At 43.4% G+C, this 16,935-nt stretch overlaps 1 protein-coding gene across 1 annotated transcript in view; it reads left to right on the top strand.

The window, feature by feature from the left end:
- ELF8 (binding protein) overlaps window positions 1-9,084 on the top strand; it is a 51,784-nt gene extending 42,700 nt beyond the window's left edge. Inside the window, exons 21-24 of the mRNA XM_010263621.3 lie at window positions 5,406-5,672; window positions 5,789-5,860; window positions 7,809-8,129; window positions 8,628-9,084. Coding sequence (XP_010261923.1) covers window positions 5,406-5,672; window positions 5,789-5,860; window positions 7,809-8,129; window positions 8,628-8,822 — 855 coding nt within the window. The 3' untranslated portion in view covers window positions 8,823-9,084. The remainder of the gene's footprint in view (window positions 1-5,405; window positions 5,673-5,788; window positions 5,861-7,808; window positions 8,130-8,627) is intronic.
- The last annotated feature ends 7,851 nt before the right edge of the window (window positions 9,085-16,935 follow it).

Here is a 16,935-nt window from a genome sequence, read left to right as displayed (position 1 = left end):
TGATGTTCCCAAGGCTGCCTTCTGCCTGATTTTTAAACTCCATTTCTGTCAAGTCTCAAAACAGCACTTGAACTACCAATCTCAATCAAAACAGTATAAGTCTGATCTGTATTCTCAGTGTATGTGCACAAAACTGAAATAATTCTGATCTGAAACCAACTAGCCAACACAGCAGTAGCTGTCCGTAGAGCTCTAACCCCTTAGGATTCTGAGAACAGCTTAAAAAAATGTGATATGCTTGCAGTAGGGTTTAATCAGTCCTTAATTAAGCAATTCAGTTGCACAACCCAAACAGAACTGTATAGATAGGCTTGCAGTAGGGTTAATAAGAAACCCTAGAATCTGATCAGCCCTACCAATAAACTTAAGGGTAGCTCTAGGTAGATCACAGGGTTCAGTCAAACACTAGGGCTTGCCGCAAGATCACTTTCAAACCATAGAGTAGAGAGAAACACAGTTCGGTTCAGGGTTTGTTGTAAAACCCTAGTGAATCGAAGAGAGAAAAACCTAGGATGGTTCGGCCTTCCCCTCCAGATAGGTCCAACCAATCTTCTTTGATAGAACTTCTCTTAGAAAGTAAACAACTTACAAGGAAATAATTGTTCGCTGCCTTCTAGGGTTACCCGAACCCTAGTCTTCTCTGATCCTTCCTGACCACCAACACTCTACAACCCTAGCAAGTTTCCAATAGCTAGCACCTCTGGCGATCTCCAAGAATCAGTCTGCGAACTCCTCCTTTTCAGCTTCTAGTCCTAGGAGATTCTCATGTGGTCGACTGGTATTAGGCTCACATGAGAAACCCTAAGGCTCTGATACCATGTAGGTGTTCAAGACTGCTATCAGTCTTGATCACTAAGAAGTTTCAGATTCGATGAGAAGAGAAAGTGAAGAAGAAGTAGAAGAAAGAGTGGTGAGAGAGCAGTAGAACACAGATTTTGAGGAGAACAGAATGTCAAATATTCTGCCGCCGCCACTTTAATTTAATATATATATATATATATGTTATGCTAGTTACATGAAAGGACATATCTGCCCTTGGTGTTTACATCATAACTGCTAACACATAACAAACAATATAAAACTGAAAAATAAACAGCAACTAGGAATAACAGAATAACAAATTGACCACAGCTGTGACTAGATACATTCTACCCTACGGACAGAGTGGGACCACAGCTGTGGGGCCCACATCAATGTTCTCTACAATAACATATACTGAAAGTTGAACAATACTTGGGATTTTTCTTTTTTTTTTGGAAAGAAGGGAATTTAGAGGTGTTAAGCTTTTGGCTTTGTATTCTATCCACACTTTATTTTCCTATTGATTGTTCATCCTTGAATTCATTTTGTAGGATGCCATACTTGAAGTTTTTATCAGGTTCATCTTTTATTCCTACTTGTATGGGGATTCTTTATACTTCAATGGTGCCATTTTTTTTTTCACCAGTTGATTTAATCATAGAGATGTCCAAAAGGGGGAAATAGATGGAGGAGTACATCACATTAACAGCTGGAGTAAATATTAGGAATTAGTAGGGTATTGCATTTCCAAGTGTAAGTAGATGAAAGAGTGCATGGACTAGGTGGTTTTTCCAGCCTATTAAGAGATTCCTGGCATGCTTGTACATAAATCATTCTTTTATTATCCAATAAATTTAACAGTTACCAATGAAAAAGTAGATGAGATAATGCATGTCTCATACCCTGGATGCCTTATCGACACACTGTCTTCATGCTATATTATTGTGCATCTTGGAAGAAAGAAGTGCAAGTTTTCCAACACGGGAAAAAGATTGACTGGGGATATAGTTCAGTTCAGTTGGTGTAGCATCACTCTTGCAATTGCAGTTACAGGTTGGATGTCTAGTAGTGTACCACACTAGTTATCTAGATTCTAGACTAAATCATGAGAGAATGGATTACCTTAGTCAGATTACCTTCTCATAGAGTGGAGATTATTCTCTTCTGCCTACCCCCATAAGAAAACCATCAAACTAATTTTGATGGGTGTTGCTTGGGAAACCCTGGACCTTCAAACTAATTTTGATGCAGTTAAAAATTTCTGCAGTGTTGGTATTGGTGACTTAGGGCCTGTTCGTTTGCTCTGAAGTCTGACATCTGAAAGTGCAATAATTACATTAAGAGGTATATTGGTATTGGTGAACTTTTCTTTCCTCTGAACTCTGAATGCAGAGAATGTTGTTCTGAATTCTAAAAATTATCAAATATCCATTTTGACCCCATATATGAGTTTTTGTTTGTCTTTTTGGGGTATCATTGGAAAACAAAAAGTTGCATGATTGCACTTTAAGAGATAAGGGATAAGAGGAAACGAACGACCATTTTTCTCTTAAAGTTAAAAGATTCCTCTTGAGAGATAAGAGTTAAGAGGAAACAAACAGGCCCTTAGTAGGTACCAAGGTTCAAATTTTTTATATGATACGCCTGATATGGGGCGTATCGTATCGTTGGGGTCCTGATACACCTGTTTATAGGTGTTTTGGGAACCCCATTCTTTTTAATAAAACATATAGTTAAAAACAAGCCTAAAAACCAAATTTTGTAAAAAAAACTGAAAAAAAAAACACAAAGCCACGTGGTTTTAAGTACCAATATGCCTCTTTCGATACACGGGCGTATTGATATTTTGAACCTTGGCAGGTACTAGGTAGTTCTCCTTAATACAAGGTGTCAATTAGGAGTATTGATAGGATACCAGAGGGTAGTCATTGAGATACTCAACTTGTAATTTGGTGGAATGGAGAGGTAAGGTCTTTGATATCTAGGGTGAACCCTACATTCAATTGGATTCCAAAGTTGGATTCAACAACTGATAGCCTTGTTTGGGGCCCAACCACCTTATGTGTGTGTGTGTGTGTGTGTAGGTTCGACTCCGGAAAGACATGGTATCCAAAAATTTTGTGATCAATCAACCGGTATCATAAATGTGGTAGCCAATTAGGTGGTGTTTATCAAAATTCATGGGCGGGTTTTGATTGGTTAAAGCTCTTTCGGTACCATGTCTTTCTGATTATAAATTTTCCCATATATAAATATATGTTGTGTGTTAAATTTAGGTATAGATTTTCCCATTTACTTATGATCAAAAGCTCTTAATTTTAGCTCCTTAGTTATCAAGACAAAAAGGCATCAACTTAACACCTTATCACCTAGGTGACAAATCACACACCAGAGAAGGCAGAGAAGGCATAAACATGTTAATAAGGAACATTTTTTCTAATTTTCCATTAGTTTTGGGGAGAAAAAGGAGAATATTAGCTTCAACAGGTTTAGTTAATTAAGGAAATTAACTTCAGAGGGAAACTAATGATTAGAAATTGTGCATAGTAAGTTGGCTTTATATGACATAGAGAACTTAGTTTATTATGCAAAAGAACTAACAGTAGTATATTTAGCATGGAAAGCTAATTCAGGCCCAGCTTTTAGAAGAAATCTGAATGACTGATAACTTAGTCAAGTCTCATTCAGGGTATAAAACTTAACCCCTAATGGATGATGAAAGAATTTAGTGTTCGGAAACATTGGGTGAATTCTCAGTCAAATCCTTCTATGGCAACCTATCCCTAGTGCAGGACAATAAGGAGAGTGCTTTCCCTTGGACCACAATTTGGTGCTCCAAATCCCTTCAAAAGTTGCCTTTCTTGTATGGACAGCAGCTCGTGGGAGATGTCTAACTACAGACTGGTTTATGAGAAGAGGAATGCCTCTATCTTGCACTCTTTGTTCTTTATGTAATGAAGTCCTGAAATCCACAATCACCTCTTCATTCACTGCAAATGTTCATACAAGCTGTGGGTAATAGCAATGTCCTGTTTTGTCATTCATTTCTGCCTTTTGGAATCAGTTTTACAGCTTCTGCAAGCGCAACGTTGGTCAGCTAAATGTCTGAGCAGGAGGGGTAAACTATCATCTGGTTAATATGGAAGGAAATTAAAAGTATTCTTCTAGTCTTTCCCTGTTCTTGGTTGGGTGTACAAAGAATATTTCAAGGTGTCCAACTGAGCTCTTTTTTGCATGTTGGGCCTTTTCTTGGATGAGCTTTCTTTTTGTATATTCCCAATGTACAGATTCTCATTGTACATGGGCTGATGTACTTTCTTTTTCTTAATTCTATCAATACAACTTTACTTTCTTCAAAAAAAGCATGGAATGGAAAGTTGGTGATTTACAGATTTGCAGTTTAAAAATGTAGTATAGCAACTGTACATTAAATATACAAGAGATAAAGAATAGACAACAGTTGGGTGGAAAGAACATATTTTATTTTCTTTAAACATCCCCATTTTGGGTTTCATTTATGAGAAAGATGGGTTTGACAAGACAGAAAAGAGGAAGCTGAGCAAACTAGCTGCACTGATGAGAGGAGAATACAAGGAAGCACGGGTAGCCTTTGATATACAAAAGTGTAATTTTTTTTTTTTTGAGAAAAGTTAACAATTTTATTGAAGGAGAGGTACACAAGGAAGCACGTGTAATTTCTTCTTTCTTCTCTGTCATGAATCCCTAGGTCATTTCCCATACAATTTAACACACGTTTTTTGGTCTTCCTATTGCTCTTTCTACAACAGACTAATCTTTGAAAAGGATAAAATTTTTTCCTTCTTTAGCCCAGCTGGTAAAGTCAGTCTATGTAGTTCCCACTGATCTTGGATCCAGTCCCACCTATCTAGGGTCTTGGGAGGGGTGGACTGGATATGGATCTAACCTAGGCACTTTTTTGCACAAAATGATCACTCACAGACTTGAACCCACATTATTGATAGAAAAAAAAAGACTTGAACCCACATTCTTACATGGATCCTGTAAACCCAATTAATCTTTAGAAAACAAAGTCCAGGAGTGCATATGCATACATACAGCTCTTTATTGCCTATCTGACTGCCTTGATAAGTGTGCCATATTCACTCCCCATACCTTAGTAGCATATGTTGTGGGTTTTGTATAGGATATGAGGTTTTTAACTAGTAACTGTGGCATATATGTGTAGACAACTAGAGATTATCCCTCTCTTGAGTCTCTTCTGGAGAAACTTCTGTCCTGGAAGTAAGTTTGTGATTATCTTCATATTTTAATCTGGTCTTTTATACTCTCTTAGTGTATTTAAGGTTGTTTTCTTTAGGAGGGATTGAAGTATAAATTAATTATAATATTTCCCATGTTGTAATTCACTGATTATGCAAGAGTGGAAGTTCTTTGTTGCTAAGAGTTTCTTCCTTGTCAGTAGTTATTGATATATTGTGTAAGGCTATCCTATATGTAGTAGATTTCTAGATCTATTTTCAGAAAGTGCATCTGTAGGGTACCCTTGTACTCGAGTTGAATTCACATTCACTTATTACTTCTTCCAATTTGTGCCTTGTTGAGAATTTTCTTTAATATTGTAGGTACGTTCAACAGTTGCTGAGTTAAAGAATGCTGTCTGTGTATTTAGTCAGTTGTCTGCAGCATCCAGCCTCCACTTCCATGGATTTGATGAGAGGAAAATTGAGACCCATGTTGGGTATTGCAAGCATTTACTTGATGCTGCAAAAGTCCACTGTGAGGCGGCTGAGCGTGAAGAGCAGCAGAACCGACAGAGGTTAGAAGTGGCTCGTCAGGTCACCCTGGCTGAGGAAGCTCGTCGCAAAGCTGAGGAGCAGAGGAAATTTCAGGTCTGCTGTTATACAATTGCATCATGCCTCATAAAGCTGTATTTGTTTATGTATAAGCAGGGATCTTTGGAGCCATTATGCTAATATAATTCCCCATGGATTTTGTTGGGAAACAGTTAGAGAAAAGAAAGCAAGAGGATGAGCTCAAGAAAGTTATGCAACAAGAACAACATTTTGAGCGTATAAAGGTTTAATGTCCCAACTTTTTTTTTTTTTTAATTTTCCTCAAGCAGTAGATACTGGACAAATGTATATTGTTTTATACTTTTATTTTAATTTTCTTCATATTGATAGATTTTACCAGTAAATGATTCATTAGTTTCATTGCTTCTGAATCAGTAAAATTGTGTGTTTGGATTGGGGTGGAAGCAGAAAGCTGGAAAAGGATTTTCAAATCGTCTTTTCTCCATATTTTTTCTGCTATGCTCTGAAAATTGAACTGCATGTTGAAGTTCTAGAATACAGATTTATTACTGCTTTTTTACCCATCATTTTAGTGGTATCTAGAATTTTGGGAGGGGGGGATCATCCTGTGTTGATGAGCAACACTGCATGTTGAGGGAAAAGGATCATCCAGTGTTGTCTATTTGATCAGCAACAAAAAATTTCATTGATCAATAATGAAAAAATGATGCATATCTTGGGTAGCCTCGTCTACCACCCAAATTTATTTATTTGTTAAAATATAGCCCAGCCTTCGTTCTTGGGTAGCCTCGTCTTCCACACCATTAACTTTTTAAACTTTTCCACTACTGGGTTCTAGAAATTAATTCTTTTAGGGTTTGCACCTAGAGGGAGCCCTAAATATTTCATAGGTCACTTACTCAAGACACACCCTAACTCTTCGGCCCATACCCCAATTTCTTCAGTTCCCATATTAATCCTTGCTATCACATTCTTGCTCATATTCACCTTTAAGTTCAACAGTTTCTCAAAGAGTCCCACCAGCAACCTCAACTTCCTAGCTCTCTGCTCTCCCTCACCTTCACAGAATGATGATATCAGCAGCAAATTGTAAGTGAGTCACCACCCCATTATCTATTCCCACTCTCCAACCCTTTATTAGATTTATCCCATCAGCTCTCAAAATCAATCTACGGAAAACATCTCTGCTATCACATTCTTGCTCATATTCACCTTTAAGTTCGTCAAATTTCTCAAAAAGTCCCACCAGAAACCTCAACCTCCTATCCCCCTGCTCTCCCTCACCTTCACAGAATATGATGATATCATCAGCAAATTGTAAGTGAGTCACTACCGCATTATTTATTCCCACTCTTCAACCCCTTATTAGATTTAGATCATCAGCTCTCAAAATCAATCTACTGAAAACATCTGCAGTGAGAGTTGAAAGGAAGGGGATCCCCTTGCCTCAATCCTCTCAAAGCCCCAAAGAAATGCCACACTACCCCCATTAACCAATATTGAAAAATGAGATGTTTGTAAACACCCTCTCATCCATTTACACCATCTTGCATGAAAACCACATTTAGACATCACTTATTCCTGACCCACAAAGTTGTAGGCCTTTTCCAAATCCAATTTGCATATTATACCTTTCCTCCCAGTTCTTCTATATTCCTCCACACATTTGTTGTCAATAAGTATTTGGTCTGTTATTTGTCTCTCTTGGATACAAGTTCCTTGAAACTGAGAAATGTTTGACAGGAGTACCTATTTCAATTTAAGGGACAGGATCTTAGCTATAATCTTTTAAGGGCTAGTCATCAAGCTGACTGGTCTGAACTCCTTTGGTTGACGTGCACCCAATTTCTTAGGAATTAGAGCCATGAAAGTGGCATTAACCCCTGATTAATGCAACCGATTTCTTCAGGTATTTCCACTTCACCCCTTGAATTTAAACATAACCTAATCAGTTAGTAGCATATGCAGTAATGTTGCTTATGTATTCTTCACATTACTGAAATCATATATCAGAGGTTCTAAGAAATTAATGTCATGAACAATTAATTTTATGATGAATAGTTGCTTAAATATTATTTATGATCCTGTAGAATGTTAATTAACTAGTATTTTTGTAGGTAAAACTGTTACATCACTTTTCAAAAATTTAGAGCAACCTACTTTTTATGCATGTTTATGTGTGCCTGTCTTGAGGATTTTATTTATTTACAGGAACAATGGAAAAGTAGTACTCCTGCCTCCAAGCGGAAAGATAGATCCCTAGCTGAAGATGAAGAGGGTGGCTATAGTGAGAAGAGGAGGAAAGGTGGCAAGAGGAGAAAGAAGGACAAGAGCTCAAAGGCACATTATGAGATGGAGGAAGCTGAAGCTGAGATGATGGATGATCAAGAAGAAATGGAAGATGAAGACGCAAGGATGATGAACAACCAGGAGGATGTTAACGAGATGAATGATCTGGAGGATGGTGGAGCAGACAATGCTCAGGATCTTCTTGTAGCAGCTGGGCTTGAAGACTCTGATGCTGAGGATGAGGTAGTAAATTCTGGGTTACTTAAATCAAGGCACCATGTGCTTATTTTAGTCATTAATTTTCAGCCTTGTTTGCTGACATCTATTAGTACTAAGACATACATCATACTATAGTAGTAATAATCTCCAGTTAGACTGGAGGTTTTACTGTTGAGTGTTGACAAGTATATTAGCTAAATATGTACAGGTCATTGAGGCTGTCAGCTGTCTCAGCAGTATACTAAGTGCTATTGGGTGTGTGTCCAATGTTTTGATTCCACTGGTTCCATGTTCAACTGGAGCAAGTTCTAACTCCTCGACTTGCATCTTTTGTATGATGCATATAAGCTTCGGATGATGTTGGCATAGTCACATAGGGCACATATTCTGCATCTTGTATTTTTTGTTCTGTTCATTATTTACGTAGGCATTTTATTGGCATCTCTCTCCCCCTTTTATTGTAGTTTGCTGAGGATATTCTATCTCTTTATCTAATTTTTCTTCCTCTCTCTGCTGGTGAAGGCTGCACCTTCGTCCACCATACATCGACGGAGGCAGGCATGGTCTGAATCTGATGATGATGAGCCAACTCAGAGGCAGATAGAATCCAGCCCAAATAGAGAGAACTCGGTGGAGTTGCCAGAAAGTGACAGAGAGATCAGAGAGGAGAATGACAAGACCAACAAGGATGCTGCTGACGATGATGAAGAGGACTGAGGATTGACATGTTATAATCACATGAGCGTGGGATATATATATTTCTTGAATTGTCTGTTTTCTGTTTGTAAAAAAAAAAAAGGTTACCGGGATTTTTCTTTTCTGGTGTTGGTGAGAAAATATTTGTCATTTAGAAATAGGAAACATACTGAAATATTGAGATGTTGTATCCGGATATTGTAATAGATTGGAGGATATTGAACATAAATTGGAAATATTCACTGATATTTTTGGGGAATGACGAAAATAGCATATTGATATCCATATTGTGCAGGGGTCATGGCTTTTCGTGATTCAAATAACGATGCATTAGTACATTTTCTAAGTTGTATTATATTGTATCGTCACAAGTTAGGAATGAGTTCTAATCTTAGATATTAATATGCTTTCTTTATCATTGTTTTTGGTATTTTGATTATTTTTTTTATATCTGAACCATATCATACGGGTTTTTTTTTAAAAAAAAGAAACATATCATACGGTTGAACTGTTTGGACCATCAAAATGTTCAGTGGTTTGAGCCTTTGAGGTCTCGAGATTTCGTATCATTGAATTGGTGTTTTTTTCTAAAGAAAAGAACAATGTTAAGATTTTTAAAAGAATTTTCCTTGGTATTGGAGATTGCATGCAATATGGCAAAGAATTTTTACTGGGTCCCTCAGGATCTTTCACCCATATGTCTCAAGACAGAACCGTTTTGTGTCTGGTTCCTGGTCAAATGGATTGATCGAATTGAATGGATGGCCTGTTTTGACAAAAAAAAATAGAAGAGTAATAATAAAGTAAAAAAGTAAAAAACGGTCAAAAACCATAGGTCGATGGTTTGACTGCTTAAGTCAACAGTTTGTTAATTAAATCAACGGTTTTGCACATGGTTACGTTTTAAGCCACTTCCACAGTGATAGTGGCTGAACTTAAATGGCATTACTTTGCCTTTGTACTGAATAAAATGGACAAAAAATTAAAAATGAAATATTCAACTTATTGCTTATTCTCCTTTTTACAGCAAATTCTGTGTTCTTCATCCATCTTAGTTTGTTTTAGGGTTCGACTGTGATACCGAATAAACTTACAGCCATTTTATCATAGTAGAGGTGACCAATACATTGGTATTGATGGTGCGCAATCCGACCGATCCTATCTATCAACGATCTTGCCTCTGATTAGAGCAACAAGGGGGCCTAAAACGAAGAAGGTGGGGAATCTCCGGGGAGGAACCCGGCGAGATCACTCCGAAGCTCAAGTTAATATTCTCTCAAAGGTAAGATAAAACCAGAAGGCGCAAATTTCACATACCTTGTTCTTGGGGGGTAGGGAGCCTTTTATTACCACCTCGTGCACTCACTTCTAAGCTTCTGTCAGGTCAGGTATGATTACCTCTGGGCTCCTGCCAGTTCAGGTGTCATCCCCTCTGCTGGATAGAACCGCCACTGTTCTCTTTGTTGGAGCCATCTCTGTGACTGGCGATGACGATGGCAGGTGGCCGTTGAAGTGCGGCTGTCAAGCGTCAGATTCCAAGTCAGTCAGGTGCGCCGCCCTTGGATACGGACCTCCTCAGTGTCAGGTATGGTACATTTGTTCAGTTCGGCATCCTGGAGGCGAAGTGCTGGAGTGGTGAGCGAGGTGAAGTCTTGAGTTCGGATAGGGGAGTGTCCCGAACTACCATGAGGCGGGCCAGTTTGGGTCATTGCCTTGTGTGAGGCTCGGGGCCTAAGGGAGAGTTCGGGCTCCTTGTAAGGAGTTCGGGCTCCTAGTAGGGAGTTCGGGCTTCTCGTACGGAGAGTTCGGGCTCCTAGTAGGGAGTTCGGGCTCCTAGTAGGGAGTTCGAACTGCTGGTTCCTCCCTTCGGTGCTCGCGCCTTGGGCGCGCTGTTGTGTCGAGCTGTTTACCTTTGCCACATGTTGAGTGATTAAGAGGTCGGGCCAAATCTTCCTTCATCAATTGCCCCCCACTCCTCGTGCTAAGGGTCTTGCCCTGACGCGGGGAGTTCGCAAGGTGGCAAGTGGATTTGTCTCGTACTTCGAATCTCGGTTGACTGATAGCGCGAGGTGCGTTGTCAGGGTTCTTTAGGTTGACTGATAGCGCGGAAAACCCGTCGACCTGCATACAAATGCTAACAGACGTGACAGCGCGCTCCTTATTTCAAAAATTCAAAAAGAGCGCCGCTGGGAGAGATGACAGCAGGCGTCTTTTCAAATTTGAAAACGTGCTGCTGCCGCCTTTAATGTGAGGAGACGTGCGTTGGCATTCTGTCAGTTTCAAAAAGATGTGCGCCGGCGCTCTATCAGTTTCAGAAAGACATGCACCAATCACGTCTTGGTCTCAGGGGACGTGCGGTCAACGCGACTGCGGGCCGTCGGATCGGCTTTGATCTGCGCTGTTGCTTCTCGGTCACTGTGGGTATAAATAGTGGGGGACCCCAGTCGCTTTGTCACTTCTGCGCTTTGCTTCTTGAGCTCGCGTCCAAGTTTCAACTCGCGTCCAGGCTTTTAGTTTGCATTCAAGGTTTTTGCTCGTTCAAGTTCCCGTAGTCTGTTCAAGCCTTTTTCCGGGTGAGTACCTTCTGGAATCCATCTTCTCTCCTCGATGTCTAGATCGAATAGCTCAGACGGTTCTTCAAGTGGGTCAGATGCAGGTTCTACGAACCGAGTTGCATCCCCTGATGGTTCTAGCGAGCCGGAGGTAGAGTTCGAACCCGTAGGCCGAGTCGCCTCGGGTAGTTTGGCGTCCACCTCTCGTCGGGGTCGGACGTTAGACAAGTTTGGCCCCTCGACCATGACGCCTGAGGGGCTCCAATCCCTTATTACCTATTACAACCTACCTGGGGAGTACGCTTATTTCATACCTTTCGGTAGCTTTCCTTGGGAACACGGTCCTGATGAGATCGTGATATTCCAGGAGCAACTCGCTGCGGGGCTGCGACTGCCTTTCCATCCCCTCCTTGTCGAGGTCTTGAACCACTTCGGTGTTACGGTCTGCCAGCTTCACCCGAACTCCATTCGTAACTTGGTGGGGACAATCTCCCTATTTTGCGAACAAGGCTTTCCTTTAGACTTGGAGATCTTCTCTTCCATTTTAATGCTTAAGAAGCAAGCGGGTCCCCTTCCCGGGCGTAGGCGGGCGTATTACTTGTCTCCCCGCCCGGGTTTTAAGCTTTTACATGAACTTCCCAACAAGGTCCCGACGTGGAAGCGGGACTACTTCGGGGTGCGAAGTGTATTGGGGTGGCCGTTTCAGACCGGGTGGGGGATGGCCGGCCCTGACTCCGGTGTTACGCTTGATAAAGAGACGGTGAAGGGCCTCCGGCAATGGGCACGGCTTGGGCTAAAATGCCATCAGTATCTGACGGAGGCCAAACTCATTGCGGCCGGCCTGAGCTCGGGTAGGTTCCTTACAAAAGGTTTTCTTGTTTTGCTCTGTTGTTTTGTTTTTTCTGATGCCGAACTCTTTTTGCAGGTGTGATGGACTCAGGAGAGACTCGTGGTGGGCATTTGTTTCAAGGCATGAAGAGGAGGAAGCGAGTCGCCAAACGAACTCATGCCGAGCTGCCCCGAGTTGCAGAGCCCAAGGTGCCAGACTACCCGTCAGAGGATCCGCCCAGGGAGCCCGAGATGGCTCCTCCAATGCAAGAAGCGGTAGGGGCCCCTTATGCCGAGACTACTTACATAGGGGCTCCCACTTACTCGGGGGCTCCTACTTACTCTGGGTCTTTTTATACGCGAGCTGGGCCCTCAGGCTCGGGAGCCCAAGGGGAATTTAGGAGCGTGTTGTCGCTGAACCACGCTCTTCAGAAGAGTAGGGAGGCCATTTTCCCCGAGGAGGTCGCGGCGTGGACTTCCTTTGAACTAGGTGGCCTGTCGCGCTGTTACTCATGCCATGGTGGTAAGTCAGATTTCTTGTCGGGCTCTCTGCTTTTATCCCTCTTGCTGTCGTCCTTTTGATCACTTGTTCTTCCCTTTTGGTAGGTGAATTCTTCTATCCATGCCTTGGCAGCCCAGGTGGAAAGGAGCTTGAGGCAGGCGCGAGCTGCCGAAGAGGCTTTCCGTGCTGCAGAGGCGACTTCCCAAGCTGCTGAGGCGGCTGCTCGCACTGCAGAGGCCAGGCAGGCGAGGTCTCAAAGAGATGCCGAGGCCATGGGAGTCGTAGTGAAGCACATGGTGGACCTGAGGCTGGATTTGCAGCATCAGGTCGAATACCTTCAGGAGGACATTAGGGAGAGGACGCAGATCTTTTCTCAAGGTATTGAAGATGCCAAGAAGAAGGTTGTTCGATGAGTACATCGCCTCTCCGAGCTTTGACGACCTAATGGTGGACTCGTACCGAAGGGATTTCAAGCTAACTCAGTACGTACCCCGAGCTCGATATCAGTACCATATTCACTTCGCGCATAACTCAGAAGATGGCCAATGCTGCTAATGATGAGCTGGATTCCGAGGGCGAGGCAGGACCTTCGGGTGTCGTTGAAGTGCCTTCTGATAATGAAGAAATAGCTCCGGGCCTGTGAAATGTAAAAAAGTTTTTTTTTTTTTCGTTCGAAATGTACACTCCCTTATTTTGGAATGGAATCTCTTTTGGTTAAGTGTTGGTTGTTTTCTTTCTCCTGAACTGACCGTATTTGCCGAACTGACCATATGCCTGATCTATTTCTTGCCTGGGTTACTGCACATGCGCGGCCTGTTTTGGTGTAAACACTTAGTCTCTGAGATGTCGACGTCCTTATTAGTTCGTTGTCACCACTTTGTTAGCTCGGCATCCTAGCCCTTGGGCTCTGATAGCGATTTTGTCCACTTCGCTTGGTGGTTTATAGGTAGTATCGCCTTAAGTTGATGATGTTCCATGTTCGGGGTACTTGTTTGCCCTCTAAGGTTTCGAGCTCGTATGCCCCCCCCGAGCACTCTCTTTACTCTGTATGGTCCTTCCCAATTTGGTCCAAGTTTGCCCACGCCGGGTTCGGGTACCATGATCTTATGGAGAACCAGGTCGCCGACGCGGAAGCTCCGCTTCTTTACTCTAGCATTGTAGTACCGAGCTACTTTTTGCTGGTAGGTTGCTGTCCGGATGTGCACGAGGCCTCTTACCTCATCCAGTAGGTCGAGGTTGGTGCGTAACTCGTCTTTGTTTGTCTGATCGTCATATGCTTCTAGTCGCAGTGTGGGTATTTCGATCTCCGCCGGGATTACCACTTCAGTGCCATAGGTGAGGTTAAAGGGGGTCTCTCCCGTGGCGGTTTTCTCCGTAGTTCGGTGAGCCCATAGAACACTTGGTAGCTCGTCCACCCACAGCCCTTTAGCTCGGTCTAGTCGTGCTTTCAGTCCGCGGAGGATGGCTCTGTTCATTACTTCTGTCTGACCGTTTGCTTGCGGGTGTGCGACCGATGTGAAGTTCTGACGAATTCCCATATCTTGGCACCATTCTTGGAACTTGATATCCTCGAACTGATTGCCGTTGTCGGAGATCAGTACTCGAGGTAGACCAAAGCGACATACTATGTTCTTCCAAAAGAAGTTCTGTATGTTTTGGGCTGTAACTGTTGCTAGAGGTTCAACTTCTATCCACTTTGTAAAGTAATCTACCGCCACCACTAAAAATTTCCTCCCACCTGTTGCTGGCGTGAATGGCCCAAGGAGGTCGATGCCCCATTGCGCAAAGGGCCATGGGCTGGTGAGGTACTTGAGGTCGGCAGCAGGCTGATGGTGGATGTTGGCATGCTTCTGACACTTGTCGCATTTTCTGACGAGCTCGATGGCCTCTGCCTTCATCGTTGGCCAGTAGTATCCTTATCGAAGTGCCTTTTGAGCGAGGGCTCTGCCTCCCAAGTGTCCGCCGCACAGGCCTTCGTGAGTGTCGTGGAGCACGAGCTCGGCTTTGGAAGGTTGCAAACAGCGCAGGTAGGGCAGCGTGTAGGACGCCGGTACAGCCGTTCATCTATTATGACGTATTTGGCTGCCTGGCGCTACACCCTCTTGGATGCATTGCGGTCCGCAGGGAGGGTTCCATCTAGCAAGAAGCTCGCGAGTGGGTCGATCCAGCTCGGCTCTGCTTCAAGGATGAGAGCGATCTCCTCTGCCCCACCGAGAATGCTAGGCCGAGGTAAGTCCTCTATGTACACGGTTCTCATGGTGTTGTGACTCGTGCTGGCTAACCGGAACAGGGAGTCGGCCTCAATGTTCTCTGACCTCGATATTTGCCTGATGAAGTGTGATTGGAAGTTGAGCATAGCCTCCTTTACCTTTGCCAAGTAGGCGATCATAGTCAGCTCGCGTGCTTCGTATTCGCCCGTAACTTGGTTGACTACAAGCTGGGAATTGCTGCAGATAACTATGTGTTTTGCCCTTACTCTTTGCGCTAGGTTCAGTCCGGCTATCAGTGCCTCGTACTTCGCCTCGTTGTTGGATGCCGCAAACTCAAAGCGTAATGCGTATTCAAGCTTCATGCCACCTGGGCCGCGTATTACTATTCCAGCCCCACTGGTTCGAGGAGCCATCTACGTAAAGGATCCAGGGCTCCTCATCCCAGTTCGCGTTTGTCCTAACCAGGAGAGATGCCACACTAGCTGCTACTTCACGGGGTTCAGACTCTGTTGGCTTGGGAGCTCCGTGCTCACCTGAACTGGGGATCTCGGGCTCGACCGGCCTGGGGGCTTCAAGGCTGAACGTGCATTCGGTGATAAAATCCGTTAAGGCTTGGGCCTTAATAGCAGTTCGTGGCTTGTACTGGAGGTCATACTCGCTGAGTTCGATGGCCCATTTCGTCAGTCGACCGGAAACCTCGGGCTTGAGTAAGACTTGCCTCAGAGGTTTGTCAGTCAAGACGATGACAGTGTGAGCCTGGAAGTATGGGCAGAGTTTCCGAGCTGCTATCACCAGTGCGTATGCTAGCTTTTCTATCTGCAGGTACCTTGTCTCTGCTCCCTGCAAAATTTTACTAACATAATAGATGGGCCGTTGGACCTGATCTACTTCTTTTATTAGTACCAAACTAACCACCTCGTCGATTGCCGAGAGGTACAGTTCCAAGACCTCGCCCTCCTCGGGTCGGGCTAAGGTTGGCACACTCGAGGTAGCTTTTTAGCTCGTTGAACGCAAGTTGGCAGTCTCGGGTCCACTCGAACCCTTTGCCTTTGATTGCTTTGAAGAAAGGCAGGCAGCGGTCTGCTGATTTGGACATGAAGCGGCTCAGAGCGGCTAAGAGGCCGTTAAGCCTCTGAACCTCTTTTACTTTTCGGAGTGGTCTCATATCTAGGATGGCCTTTATCTTGTCCGAGTTGGCCTCAATACCGTGCCGGTTGACAATGTACCCTAGGAACTTACCCGAGGTGACACCAAAGACACATTTGTTAGGTTCAGTTTCATGCTAAATTGATGCAGGATTTGGAAGACAGAATCTAAGTCTTGTATTAATTCCTATGAAAACTACGTCTTGACGACCATGTCGTCTACATAACATTCTATTTTCGTGCCAATTAAGGGCCGAAACAGCCTATTTACAAGTCTTTGGAAGGTCGCCTCGACATTTTTTAATCTGAAGAGCATGACCTTGTAGCAGTACAGGCCGAACTCGGTTATGAAGCTGGTTTTTTCCTCATCGGACTGGTCCATCCTGATTAGCCCGAGTAGGCGTTCAGGAAGCTTAGCAACTCATGTCCCGAGGTCGCGTCCACTAGGTGGTCAATTCTGGGGAGGGGTAAGCAATCTTTCGGGCAAGCTCGGTTCTGGTCGGTGTAGTCGACGCACATGCGCCACTTGCCGTTTGCCTTTTTCACCAGCATTGGGTTGGCTACCCAGCTCGGGTAATGAACTTCCCTTATGAAGTCTGCTGCGAGGAGCTTTTCGACCTCCTCGTCGACCGCCCTCCAACGCTTTGGGGCTAAGTTGCATTTCTTCTATCTAACGGGTCTGACTACAGGGTCAGTATTAAGTTTGTGAGTTATAAGGCTGGGGTCAATACCGGGCATGTCGGCCGCGGACCAGACAAAAATATCTAAATTTTGAAGTAAAAAACTCACCAGTTCGGTTCATAGTGGTTCCTCGATGGAAGCACCGATCTGAAGTGTGTGAGTTGGGTCTGTAGCCAAAGTCGAGACTGCGACCGTTTCCTCTGTGGACGAAGCTCG

The sequence above is a fragment of the Nelumbo nucifera genome, chromosome 8 (genome assembly GCF_055504915.1).
Source record: "Nelumbo nucifera cultivar China Antique chromosome 8, China Antique-T2T, whole genome shotgun sequence".
In the NCBI taxonomy this organism is placed as follows: Eukaryota; Viridiplantae; Streptophyta; class Magnoliopsida; order Proteales; family Nelumbonaceae; genus Nelumbo; species Nelumbo nucifera.
The sequence above is the reverse complement of the archived record's forward strand: the minus strand, read 5'-3'. Positions and strand labels throughout refer to the sequence as shown.